The 14,067-nt window shown below is 46.2% G+C and overlaps 1 protein-coding gene across 4 annotated transcripts in view; it reads right to left on the reverse strand.

The window, feature by feature from the left end:
* The window catches only part of mylka (myosin, light chain kinase a), a 45,365-nt gene extending 35,786 nt beyond the window's left edge, over positions 1-9,579 (reverse strand). Inside the window, exons 1-5 of one of the 4 annotated variants that reach the window (XM_026144124.1) lie at positions 9,453-9,579; positions 4,406-4,565; positions 1,341-1,548; positions 1,083-1,128; positions 119-284 (exon numbers count right to left, since the gene is read on the reverse strand). In XM_026144124.1, coding sequence (XP_025999909.1) covers positions 119-284; positions 1,083-1,128; positions 1,341-1,548; positions 4,406-4,561 — 576 coding nt within the window. In that variant the 5' untranslated portion in view covers positions 4,562-4,565; positions 9,453-9,579. Of the gene's footprint in view, positions 1-118; positions 285-373; positions 405-593; positions 1,129-1,340; positions 1,549-4,405; positions 4,566-9,452 lie in introns of those variants that run through there. The other 3 variants (XM_026144125.1, XM_026144126.1, XM_026144127.1) reach the window with 3 other exon arrangements.
* Positions 9,580-14,067: the final 4,488 nt, after the last annotated feature.

The following is a 14,067-nucleotide window of genomic DNA, read 5'->3' on the forward strand; positions in this document are numbered from 1 at the left end:
TGAGTTAATCAGTAAAAGCGGACAAAGAATCTGTCCTCCAGCCGCCGCTGCGAGTGAGACTGAGATCCCACAGCTTCTCAGCTGTTCCTCTGCAGCTCTGATCTCAAGCTCCTCGTACCTTGTGCCAGGTGACCCTGGGCTGTGGGCGTCCTGTGGTTTTGGCGGAGAACTTGGCGCTCTGTCCCGGCTCGGCAAACACTCGGCTCGGTTTGTTGATGAACTTTGGGGGACTCTCGCTCCAAATGCTCGGCCTGTTCTCCACAGCAGGAGCTGCAGAGCGACACCTGGAATCGTGAGAGATGGAGTTCTGGGATCAGCACTTAGCAGTTACTTCTTTATAAGCATGGAGTGCAACCCTGTGCAGCAGCGCCACCTGGTGTTTGGATGCTGGTGTTTACACACTGCTGAAAAAATGAAAGGAGCACTTTTTAATCTGAGTTTGACATCAAGTCAGTGAACTTTGGGATACTGATCTGATTGGTTCAGTATCAGAGGAGGTGTTAATCAGGTTCAGCTGCTTTGGTGTTAATGAAACTAACAACAAGGACACAGCCCCCAGAGCAGGAATGCTTTCACGGGTGGAGGACACTCACATGTTTCCTTCCTCTTCTCTTCTGACTGTTTTTCACTAGTTTTGCATTCGGCTGGTCTCCATGCTGGTAGCATGAGGTGAGGACTGGACCCTGCAGAGGCTGCTTAGGTAGCTCAACTCCTCCAGGATGATGCCTGAATGTGTGGGAGGCTTATTCATGGAGGGACACACAGCCCCCCACAGGAAGACGTTTTCACTGATTCGAATGAAATTTTAATTTAAACTCTTTGGGATGTTTGAATTCAGCCTCTGCACGTTGATCATTTTTAATTAAATGAATCGATGTGACTCCTGACACACGACCCGGTCCATATCAGTGCTGAAGTCCAGCACCAGGTTTTCCCATCGAGCCTGATGAGTTTTCAAAGTGTTCCTTTCATTTTTGTGAGCAGTGTTTTTTGTTTGGGAGGAAAACGTTCAGCCAAACTCAGAGCTGTGTGAAAGGAGTGTCCTCTGAGACGTCGCGCTCACAGCTGTTTGCACGGCTCACCCTGCTTTCATGGACGGCGGCACGACGTATTTCTTCCCAGAATTCTCTGCAGGTGGAAAAACATCAGAGCATCAGATCGAGCTTTCGTTAAACCTTTAAAAAAACGTTATGAGTGTTTTTATTTGAACCAACAAGGCAGCAAGCAGAAATAAAATGAGGGCATAACGAGTGTGGGTGTCACATGTCCACAGAGGAAAACCATACGAACACGTTTTCCTCACAGTGACTGTTTCCTGTCAGAGCTGCTCACGCTCTTACCTTCCAGAAGGATCTCCACGGTAACCTGACGGCTCCCCGCCTGATTGGTTGCCTGACAGGTGTAACTGCCCAGGTCCTCCTCCGTGACCCCTCTCACCAAAAGGCTGAAGCTGCCCCGCCCACCCCGTTCCACGATGTAGTGCTCTCCACCAATCATGGCCCTTCCCTCTCTGTACCATGTGACCTGTGGCTCAGGATGGCCGCGCACCTGAACGATTCAGACAATGGAGAAAAGCAATCAGCTGATTTCACACAGACTCGTCCAGCTGACTCATCCGGCATAACGGAGGCTGTGTCCATCTTTTATATACAGTGTGTGTTTGGTTTGAGGTCAGCGCGACAGAAGCAGACAAGCAGACCGAATCTGCAGGACTCGAAGAGGACTAAGGACCTCACAGAACTAGGAAAGCAAGCGTGTGTGTGTCTGTGTGTGTGTGTGTCTGTGTGTGTGTGTGTCTGTCTCTCTGTGTGTGTGTGTGTCTGTGTGTCTGTCTCTCTGTGTGTGTGTGTGTGTGTGTCTGTGTGTCTGTCTCTCTGTGTGTGTGTGTGTGTCTGTGTGTGTGTGTCTCTGTGAGTGTTTGCGTGTGTGTGTGTGTGTGTGTGTGTGTGTGTCTCTCTGTGTGTGTGTGTGTGTCTGTGTGTGTGTGTCTCTGTGAGTGTTTGTGTGTCTGTCTCTCTGTGTGTTTGTGTGTCTGTCTGTGTGTGTGTGTGTGTCTGTGTGTGTGTCTGTGTGTCTGTCTCTCTGTGTGTTTGTGTGTCTGTGTGTGTGTGTGTGTGTGTGTGTGTGTGTGTGTGTGTGTGTGTGTCTGTCTCTCTGTGTGTCTGTGTGTCTGTCTCTCTGTGTGTTTGTGTGTCTGTCTCTGTGTGTGTCTGTGTGTGTGTGTGTCTGTCTCTCTGTGTGTCTGTGTGTCTGTCTCTCTGTGTGTTTGTGTGTCTGTCTCTGTGTGTGTGTGTGTGTGTGTGTGTGTCTGTCTCTCTGTGTGTCTGTGTGTCTGTCTCTCTGTGTGTGTGTGTGTGTGTCTGTGTGTGTGTGTGTGTGTGTCTGTGTGTGTGTCTCTCTGTGTGTTTGTGTGTGTGTGTGTCTGTGTGTGTGTGTCTCTGTGAGTGTTTGTGTGTGTGCAGCATGTGGTGGACAGATGTGTTTGAGGACTTTCAGCTGCCATCAGGCTTTGCAGATCCATCCATCATGTTTGGGGATTTGTGGTGCATTCAGGTGTCCTGGGATTCTTCACATGCAGTCAGCAGACAGCCAGAGGAGCTGAGGCAGAAATGAAGAGCGCTGCCTTCAGGTGAAACTTGTCCAGTTTGGCTGCGATTGGGTCTTTAAGTGGTTAAACTGGTGTAAAACCACGGGGGAAACCAGAGCAGCGTAAGAGCCGCTGATTAAAGTCGGGCCAAACACAGAAAATGACTTCAGAGAGCAAATAAAGCAGAAACAGAGCGTTTGGTGTGCTGGGATTGTTGGGAGGCTTCACATCAGGATGCAGCCGGTCACAAGACTGAAGAAATGTTAATCCGTCCGCTCTCACATCCTTCCAGCCTTTCAGACTCTCAGATACAAACACAGTCTCCTGACCTGTGATGAAGGTTCAGCCTGATCTTCCTCGCTCTTATTTCTGTGGCTGGCAGCGAACCGCCTTAAACGTGTTCTTTAAAGTTGGGATGTTTGTTCTGTCTCAGTCCTGCTTTTATGATCTGCTGCTGTGAGCTCTGTTTTTATGGTCTCTCAGATCTGTGAAGCACTTTATTCTGGAAAAAGATCCAGACACAAATCGTGTCATTCCTCCCACACCGAGTGTCTGTCCTCAAGTCCTGCTTCAGTGTTATGTTGAAGAGTAGAATAGAATAGAATAGAATAGAATAGAATAGCCCTTTATTGTTATTGTACATGTGCAACAGAATTGTAGGTGCTCCACACCAACTGTGCAGGAACAAGTCTGTGAAGGTTCTCAGTCATCCAGGTCATCATAGTCTAAGAAGCTTGCAAAGAAAAGCGTCTGGACTTCTTTAAGTTGCTTGAAGACGTTTCACCTCTCATCCGAGAAGCTTCTTCAGTTCTACGACACCAACTCTCTGCCATCTATAATCCAGTTTTGAGATCCCTCCCAGACGCCTTAATGCCCACTCACATCCTGGGCCATCTGACCTCAGGAAATCACATGATAAGGTGGGGCCAGGTTTCACAATGAGCTCACCCGAAATTCTGGCTGATTGGGACCCACACCCAGTTTCACACCTTGGCTCATGTGATTAGAGGATCATCAGGGGGTCCTTTTGTCCCTCTGTGGGGGGAAACTCCCACTGGGTTTATATCTGGGACTCTCCACCATTTGACCTTAGAACTGAAGAAGCTTCTCGGATGAGAGGTGAAACGTCTTCAAGCAACTTAAAGAAGTCCAGACGCTTTTCTTTGCAAGCTCCTTTGACTGTGCAGAAATAAATAATAATGAAGAGGAATATATATACAAAAATAAGAGGAAGGCATACAGGTTGCAAAGTGCTCAGAAAAGAGGAAATGATAAATATTAACACGTATAAATCATCAAGAAGTTTTAACAATTAATTTTCTGCATTAAAGTGAGTCGTTTAAAATGAGCCAGTCTGACTTTGATCGTCAGTCTGTTGTGAGTCTGTGAGGGCGTCAGCGTCTCCTGAGGCTTTCCTCATACACAGAGCCTCATTTCTAGCCTCCATGTTTATATTTGGTCAAACTGTGGTGATTACACTGATGCACGCTGGCACCGCTCGCTCAGGTCACAGGAACACAACTATTTATACAAAGCCAGAGTTTAAAGTGGGCTGAAACCTCCGTCTGATAAGAAAGGCTGCATGTCTGAAGAGCTCAGCTGCTGCTGACATCGGCTCTGATGAACCTCCAGAGACTGAAGGTCGGCTTCATCCAGAGTTCAGAGTGCCGGAACGTCTCATTCTCAGACCTGACAGGTGGAAATATCTCACATCTTAGTTATCTTCACGGTGTCGAGTCCACCTTAAACCACCTCAGAGGTGTAAACGCTGTTCACTGTTTCAGGTTTAGAGGTAAAAAGAACCAATCAGAGTCTCACCTTGCCCTCCAGTCGAGCTTCTGCCCCCAGCGTGACCCGGGCATTACGGGGAGGAAGGACGAAAGCTGGAGGCTCGTTGCCGTGGGAACCGCATCCTTGTGACAGGCTTGTAACCTTGGAGACGGTGGAAACTGAAGCCAACCGCACGTCAGTCATTCTCCTATCAGAGGAAACAACCATCAGAGAGTGACATCACAAACATGCTCTGAGCATGTGCACACCTCAGAGGCATCATGTGATCAGCTGATCATGTGACTCTGAGGAAACCGTATTTTCATCTGCAGCTCAGTCCTTGTTCTGATGACCTGTAACACCCGACACGGCTGTGAGTATCAGTAGCATCTGTAGTTGTTCAGCATCAGATGAGTGCGGTGGTTCCTGACACACATACCTGTGAATCACCTCATCATGGTGGTGGTTACTACACCAGCATGAACCCAGGAGCTACTGGTCTCCCAAGGCAAACTGGTCCTGGGTGAGGACAGAGCAGTATACATGCCTGCCCTCCAGTGGGCTCCGGTGGGCCTTCACTTGCAAGAGGGGCTGTCGGATGGTTACTGCTGTGACGTCAGCTCAGAGCGTGCTCACTGCTGGCTTCACAGTCGTTGTATGTTGGTGATATTTTCGGCTTTTGGCTGGACATTAGCTCAGTGTTTGCCGGCTGGTCGCTGTGTGTCTGCTGGATGTTTTGTGTGTTTTCAGAGCAAACAGCAGCAGTCTGCAGCTCTGACCCTCTCTCTGCTGCTGCCTTATAAGGTCTAATAGTTACGAAACACACCCAACTCTGTTTGAAATAACAGTTTTATCAACATGTCAGCTTTTGTTTCCTGTCTCGTCCTGATCGTGTGTTTTTCTCTCCAGCTCAGAGCTCAGACACAAACCTCCATCTGACCGAACACGAGCTGCAGCTCAGCCTGAATGAAAAACTCTGAGAACAGGTTCAAAGTTCATGCTAAGCTTCTGACAGCACGTCGGTGCTCATTCTCTCAAGGAGTGAACACAGGTTAGATGTTGCAGTTTCTGGATACATCGATCAGGAACAAGAACGTGAAGATGAAAGATCAGCGAGACTGCTGTGTGAAGATGTTTGAGTTGATGATGATGAAGGTTAAAGATGTCCAATGAGCCGCCACAGTCCCATGAACTGATTAAATGTACCGAAACCTGCAGAGGAGAACGTGCTGGAAATGCTGCAGAGCACCAACAACCAGAGATGGGCAGTAACGCGTTACTGTAATCTGATTACTTTTTTCAAGTAACGAGTAAAGTAAGGGATTACTATTGCAAAAACGGTAATTAGATTACCGTTACTTTCCCGTAGGAACGCTGCGTTACTGCGTTACTAAAACCGTGATTTTTTGCGAGAGTGTCTCACGACAGTGACGTAAGCGAGTGCGACGTTCGTGACAACAGCTGTGTGCAGATCAACAATGGATCATATATCGAGTGCAGAGAGAGTATGAGCGTGCAGCGTTTAAAGCGTGGAAGTACTGACCTTACTTTGAGTTTGATTCCATAAAAAGTGACAAAAACATTAGTGTCCGCTGTGCGTGGGAAGAAAACTTCTTTTTACAGCGAAAAACCCCTAAACTTCCAACAAGCACCGAGTAGCTACGACGTAATGGGAAACTCAGAGAGAAACTCGCGGATTCTTCCACTGACCGCGGCACACCTGCACCAGGGCAAACCTCCGCCTGCCCCACTCCTGCTTTACAGGTGAAAATAGAGCAACAGGACCGCTGAGTCTTTGACTTTATTTATTTTCTGCTGTGTTTTACTTGCATCTATTTGAAAGACTGAGTATAAACACACAAAATATTTTATTTTATGTGCTGGAATGTGCAGAAAATAGGTTTAAATGTTAAACTAATTTCTTCCAGTCAGAGAATGTTGCAGATAATTAAATTTTTACATTTTAAAGATTAAAACTAATAAAACAAGTTTTAAAAAGAGACTTTTCCATCTGATTACATTTTGTATGATGGATTATGCAGAAAAAGTAGAACTGGGCTGAAAGATCTATCACTTTATCACCTACTCAGGTTGTACATCGTGTTTTTAAAAAAAGTAACTAAGTAATTAATTACTTTTGAAAATAAGTAATCAGTAGAGTAACAGGATTACTTTTTGGGGGAAGTAATTAGTAATTAGTTACTAATTACTTTTTTCAAGTAACTTGACCAACACTGCCAACAAAGATACAGAAGAAGACAGCATTCAAACAGGAAGGCCTGCGAGAGCTCTGAAGGTCACAGAGAGCCTGAGTGAAGCTTTTCTCACAGATGGTGTCACGTCGGTGGAGCGACACAAACAGCAGGAAAACAAAGAGAAGCTGACAGAAGATCAAGAAGATCAATAACACAGAGATAACAGAGATAACAGAGATAACAGAGCAGCGACACATGAATGTTTGCAGTCAGCAGCTCAGCTCCACCCTGAGTGGCAGAGAGAGAGAAAGACTGAGCGGAGCTCACTCGCCCATCTGCGCTTGTCATTAGCAGAGTTCATTATCAGGAGCAAAAACTGTTTCCTGTTTGTCATGCTGAACCAACGCAGCCAAATAACACAGAAGCCTCCCCTCAGTCGGAGCTGCTAACTCACTTTCTAAAGTTCAAAGTTCAAACTCTGACTTTCAACAGCTGCACTCGGCTGCTGGGTCACATGACCTGATGCAACATCAGCTCTACCAACAGAGCAGAGCTGTGAGGAGGAAGTCCTGAGACCTTGCAGCTGAATACCAGCTCTGTGATTCTGTCAGCAGGTCAGCCCTCACTACCTGTGAGCAGCTTGTTTTACACAAAGCCTGCAAATATTTCACTAAATATGGAGAACATGATCCAAACAGCAGATATTTCCACCGAGTAGAAATGTTTTCACAGTCTGACCCCGCCCACCCCACCATGACCTCATCGATTCAAATCCAAACATTTCCCGGAGTGGTCTGTAAATATGCTTCAAGTCTTTTCTCACTGTACGTGTGTGTGTGTTCATGTGAAACTTTGATTTTGCTGTTTCTGTGTAGCCTGAAAGCATTTGTGGTGATGAACGTGTGTTTGAACAGACAGGTGAGCTGCAGCGTTTACAGCCAGCCTGCACTCAGAGACAGGAATCAGCTGCTCACTGCGATTACGCAGACTTCTTCTCTCAGTGAAAACCTTTATGAACAGTCAGAGAGTTAGCACTCATCCCAGACCTGCTGCAGGAAGACAGCTGCTACCATCGGTCATATTTAAAGTCAGTTTGCATTTAATGTGAGGAACGAGATGAGTGAGGCTCAGACACGATGAGACGCCAGCTTGAGACAGGAAGCAGCAGAAGATAAGAAGAGATCAGATCAGGCATCAGGCTGTGAAATCAGAGCTGCAGGTGAGTTCACGGTGCTCTGAAACTTCCCAGCAAACTCCGGTCGGTCTGAGGTCGGCTGTTTAATCAGAGGAGATTCCTTCACGTCAGTCGACCGTTTCACAAACATCCTCTACAACTAAGCAGCAGCAGGCCGAGCTTCTGTTTCCCACATTCACCCTGTAATATCACTCACTGTGCAGCAGCATCAGCACTGCATCTCCACTGAGACACAGAGGCGTGAAACATCAAGCAAACACCAGACATACATCAACATCCCAAGAACGTCCTGACAATATCCCAACAACATCCCAACTACGTCCCAACGACATCCAAACAACTTCGCAACAACATGCAGACATGGATCTGTGCCTGGAATTTAGATACTCTGCCCTGAAATGCAGGAAGTCTCACAGTGACTGAGTCTGAAATCCTTCATGGAGCTTTAAAAAGACGTCCGAGTTTGATGGTGAGGATTAACTGATGATTTTAGATGTCGTGTTCAGTTTTGATTGTGTGAAGGAAACCTCCACCAGTGCTGAGGAACATCTACAGGTGGAGGAGCAACACCTGCTGACCCGAGCTGCTGGCAGCTCCCTGCCTGAAGAGGCTTCAGCATCTTTACTGGATTTTCTCTCAGATTTGATTTTGTTCTTGTTTAAACTCTGCTCGAGGTTCAGACAGACGCAGGCTCCACTCTGATCTGATAACCTTTTGTTATTGACACTCTGATACTCATTAACATTAAAAACCTGCAGCATGAGGTCTGAAAGGTTTGAGCGGTCCTTACAGTCGCATCAAGCTGGCTTCATTCTGTAGGACTCAGTGCTGTAGTGACACCACAGCAGTAACACAGCACTGTAAAGTATAAAAGTCTGTGACTATGATGAAGTATTTCTTACATCAGAGGGTAAAATGATTATTACTGCAGGATTAATGTGGAGCTGCTTGGTTTCATCATCAGTCTGTGGCTGAGGGGTCGTTCACCTGCTCATCGTCTTCATAACCGACCGCTTTGTATAAATTCAGAGATCATAGCCCACCACACTAACTGCACTTTGATTCATCTTAAAACACTGTGCACAGAGATATCACAGAGGTCAGAGGTCACCACACTGATGATACAGACAGAAGAAAGCAGAGACTCAACAACACAAGGAGTGAAAATAAGATGAGATAATAACTGAGGTCAACTTTAGTGCCAAACATGAAGAAAAGCTAAAGATGAAAGTGAATGAGGGACGAGGTGATCGTTCAGAGGATGGTTTCAAACTCTGACGCAGCTCCTCTGAACTGATTTAGTTTACAAAGTAAAAACATTAAAATTATCAAAGAGAAAAACATCAAAGCGCCACATCTGCACAGAGTTTAACATCTGGCCTGAAACATGTTTGCAAACCTCAAACTAATCGCTCTGATTAATCGGCTGATCATTAAACTGTTGTTTGAGTCTGTGACGCGTGCAGCAGGAGAGAGAGCAGAGAAGGAGAAGCAGCTCTTCAGCTGCTCTTTATCTCTGATGGACGTCTCAGTATTAAACACTAATAAACTGATCTGGGCTCAGTGTTTGTTTAACCAGCAGGAGCCTGGTGCAGCGCTGACCCCGCCCACCCCAGAGTCTGGGTGCGTTTGATTAAAACACAGGAAAAAGTCACATTTGAGTCTGAAGAACCACAGAGAGAAGAAGGAGAAGCAGTGAACTCACAGCTCTGATGTTCCTTTGATGGTTCTCCTCCTCTGATGGTTCTCCTCTGCGACTCCTGGAAAACGAACCAGACTGAGGACCTTGTGTTCCTCTGCAGCAGCTTCACCTGAATAATCCGCTCATTCAGCACCGGGACTCCTCCTCTTCCTCCGGGCGGTCACTGCTCTGTGCTGCTGTGGGTGGGGGTCTCTGTGGGTTCAGGCTGTGGAGCTCAGGCTGCTGATTTGTGTCAGTGTGGCGCCATCTGCAGATCAGTCTCAGTGCTGCACTCTGTAGCATGTGTGGGAGGAGTCCTGCTCCTCAGCCGCCACCCCCTCTGACATCATCCTGGAGTTCGTCATACAGACGTGTCTGAACATGAGAACTCCTCTCAGGTTCTTTACAAACCTCCAAAGAACCGAAGCAACAGGTTAAACAGAGTGTTTGTATCAGCTGTCTGTGCTTCATCAGAGGAACTTCATCATCCTCAGACTTGTTCACATAATGATGTGATGAGAGCACAGTTTGATTGGTTATCCACAGATTTAGGAATCATCCATCCATCTTCTTCCGCTTACCCAGGGCCGGGTCGCGGGGGCAGCAGCCTCAGCAGAGAAACCCAGACTTTCTCCCCAGCCACCTCCTCCAGCTTGTCCATGAGACCACCAAGGTGTTCCCAGGCCAGCCGAGAGATACAATCTTTCCAGCGTGTCCTGGGTCTGCCCCGGGGCCTCCTCCCCTGATTTAGGAATCATTTAAACTTTGTATGAAACAATACACAGAAAGGAGCATGAAAGGAGCACTTTTTAATTAGAGTTCAGCATCAAGTCTCAGTCCCCAAATCACGGCTGAAACTGAGGAGACCGAGCGTTCTCTATCGTGGCTCCTGAGCTTTGCAATAATCTTCCTCTTCACATTAGGCGATCGACATCAGTGCTGGTTTTTAAATCCAGATTGAAAACACATTTTTATTCACTGGCTTTGACTCAGTGGTTGACTGACTTGTATTTTATTGTTTTCGCTATGTTTATTATTTTATCATATTTATTATTCTTATGGCATCTATTATGTTTCTGTTGTTCAGCACTTTGGTCGGCCTTGTGTGTTTTTAAAGTGCTATATAAATAAACCATGATGATGATGTTGATGATGAAGTCAGTTACACTGTTGGGACACTTTTTGTGGATACGTTTATTTCCCATCATTCAGCAGAGGCAGCAGGGCTGTAGTAATATTATTAAGGTGGAACCTCTCCCTCACCGTGGCTGACTGTATAAAAGAGAATAATGGGCGTTATGTTATTGTCAAAGGAAGTTTGACATCAGAGTTTGTGATAATGAATGTTTACCCACCAGAGCATCCCTCTGATTTTCTGATTCACATGTAAAATCAACTTCTTGTTCCTTTTTCTTTCATCTAAAGAGTGCAGCGGTGTTTTTAACCCAGTGCAGTTTATTATCGTTGTGTACTCCGAGGTATTTATAGTCCACATCGACCCCCTCGATTGAAATAGGGGTCACAGGTTTCCTGGTCCTCCTTAAGTACGTTGAGCTGTAAATAATTCTCTCGCACCACGTGACAAAGGAGTTAACCACAGCCCGCTACTCTGACTCATCACCCTCACCGATCCACCCAACCACCGCAGAGTCATCAGAAAACTTCTGAAGATGCCAGGTCTGTAATCCTGGGGCCAATGGGATGTGGCGTCTTTGGTACAGGAACGAGGCATGATGTCTTCCACAGCAATGGGACCCTCTGTAGACTCACACTCAACATGAACAGTTTATGAAAGACTCCACAAAGCTGGGGGAGCAGGCCTCGAGGACACGGGACTCACACTGTCTGGTCCAGCAGACTTGTGGAGTCTCCTCATCTGTCTCTGAACCTGGTCATGAGTGAAAGTGAGAGGGGGGGGGAGGGGTGTCAGGACTTTTACAGGAGGCTATGATGCAGTGTGGAGACAGTGGGTGGCTGTGGACTGCAGGCTGACCACAGGTAATGCTGTGGGGGGAGCAACATTCACTGCAGTGTCCAGTCTGTTGTAAAACACATTCAACACGTTAGCTCTGTCCTCACCACCCCCAGCTCCTCTGCTGTTGGATGGTCTTCGTGCCATTCCACACCTCTGTTATGTTGTTCTGCTGGAGTTTAAACTCCAACCTTCTGTCACGGTTGCCGATAGCCAACTGCGGGGATGTGAGGAAAAGGAGGACCCAGGCGTGGAGCTCTGAATGTAAGCAGTGCGTTTATTTACAGTGCAGTAAATGACCAGTACATAATAAATCCCCGGAGCTCCCTAGACTCCTGTGTCGTGTCTCACTCAAACGTCCGTGCTCGTGCTCTCCGCTCCCGTGTTACCGCACATGCCATGCATTCTGCTCCACGCTCTTCCTGCAAGGAAACAACAGAGGCAGCCGTCAAACACAACTCCTGCGGGCAGACACGACACTAGTCTAGTCTAGTCTAGTCTAACTTGGAGTGTGGCAGGGACTTCAGGTGTGGCCAGTCCTCCAGCAGGGCCACACCCATCAGGCCTGAAGGTGCTACAGAAAGCAGCTGTACATACACACACATACCTGCCTACATACAAATGTGGACACAGAACAGTAGCACAGTATCACATATAGCACATATACTTCATAACTGCTCAGGGTCCTGGGTCGCTCAGACCCAGGGTCCCTGACACCTTCTCCTGTAACTGTCCTTATCCTCTCTGAACTCCGCCTTTATTAACACCTGAACTGTTCTCACCTCCTCTCTGTCGCCCCTCCTCTCATCATTGAGGAGAACCTCCTATTGTTTATGAGACATAGGCTGTGTCCCAATGACTGTATAAAAGATGGACGACGCGACCCCGCTTCCTCCCATTGTGCAAGAATGAAGACAAAATATCCCGCTTGTGGAGGCTGCCATCTTGCAAATTTGGAGCCAGAGTCTGCGCAGTAGTGACTTGAGGTGGAGCGACTGTGTAACGCGCCTGCCCACATACCCGCTGGATGTGACCGCAAACACGCCCCCCTACACTTTTTACGTAGCCCAGCTGCTCGAGTTTTTTTGCTGGTTTACCGGCGACTGACGACTTGTTTAATTAAGGTAAATACAACCACGTCACTGTTATAAAAAAGACACACAGCTTATCATCTTATAGTTCTAAAATCACTCTGTTGTTAATTTGTTTGCTAGATTAGCCGCTAGCATGCGCACTGTGTTGGAGGCTAGTTGCTAGCTAGTTAGCGATGCTACACACCTGCTCAGAGGTGTGGACTCGAGTCACATGACTTGGACTCGAGTCAGACTCGAGCAGAGGTGGGACCAAGTCATTGTTTTGCAAGTCTCAAGTAAGTCTCAAGTCTTTATCCTCAAGTCTCAAGTCAAGTCTCAAGTAATGTCAGGCAAGTCAGAGTCGAGTCTCAAGTCACTGGTGTAAAAGTCCGAGTCAAGTCACAAGTCTGAAATTTTGAATTTCAAGTCCTTTCGAGTCGTTAAAAAAAACGAAAAAAAGCATGTTGCAGTTATGCTAAATGTAAATATTAGACCATGTAATTTTAAAATCTGTGTTTTTCTCAACACATACAAAATAGTGAACTTAGAAAATATACACAAATTGTGAAATTGCACCTCTTTAAAATGCAGCTCAATTAAACTTAGCTCCAAGAATAATTTTCACTGATAGTTCTGAGATAAGCTGCATGTTATTCTTGGATGCGGTTGTAGGACCAGCTTTAAAATCGCATGACAAAAATATCATACACATTAAAAAAAAAACTGTATCACCAACGTAGCCTGGACAACATTTGCTAGTTAGATGAAGTCAGCTATCTCATCGTAGCATATTTATATGCATATTTATAATCATACGGTTCTTGGAGTGAGTGCATACACTCATGAAGTTTAGTAACTTCCGGTCACTGCAACAAGCCCAGGTACAGTTTACCGACGGATGGGTGCAGGACCTTGAAATGCACCGTGTAGAATGAAAGACCATCGTACGTATCATAAGTTTACCAGTCTCACAAATCGTCGTCATAAATACACATTCCTTAACCGTTTATTAATAGGACCTTTGAGCTCAACGGTAATTAATTAGTAGTGGAAATAATTTCTGGTAGCGTCACAGAAATGTAGCAGTGACAATAATACTGTATGCTGTAATCGTACTGGGCAATTAGTGATACAAAAAACCTGTTTTATCCTGTGAATAAAAGTATATGTTTTTGTCAATGTACCATAATAACAGAAGCGAAACGCAATATTGTGTCAGGACAATTTACTATTTATGCACAATAAATAAAGGAGCATAGCGCGACCATTTCTGTTCAGCGCCAGACTTGCTTGTAACCTATATCACCAATTATGTTAAGAAAAATGACGCATTAACTACAACAGCAGACTGACCTTTGTGTAAATGCTTGGAGCAGACTAACCTGTGAGCTGGAGGGTTCTGGGACGTTATATTTGATCTTTGAATGGCTGCAATCCAGGCCATCCGTCGCGTCTTTGTTACTTCGGAAACATGGCTCGAACAATTTCTCCTCAATGACGTAATCCGATAACAACCGATCTCTTTACCCGTCGGCTTCCCGTGGCTGTCATGCGACCGGCTATTGCAGTTAATAATACAACGGCTTCTTGACAT

Source organism: Astatotilapia calliptera, chromosome 16 (assembly GCF_900246225.1).
Source record: "Astatotilapia calliptera chromosome 16, fAstCal1.2, whole genome shotgun sequence".
Taxonomy (NCBI): Eukaryota; Metazoa; Chordata; class Actinopteri; order Cichliformes; family Cichlidae; genus Astatotilapia; species Astatotilapia calliptera.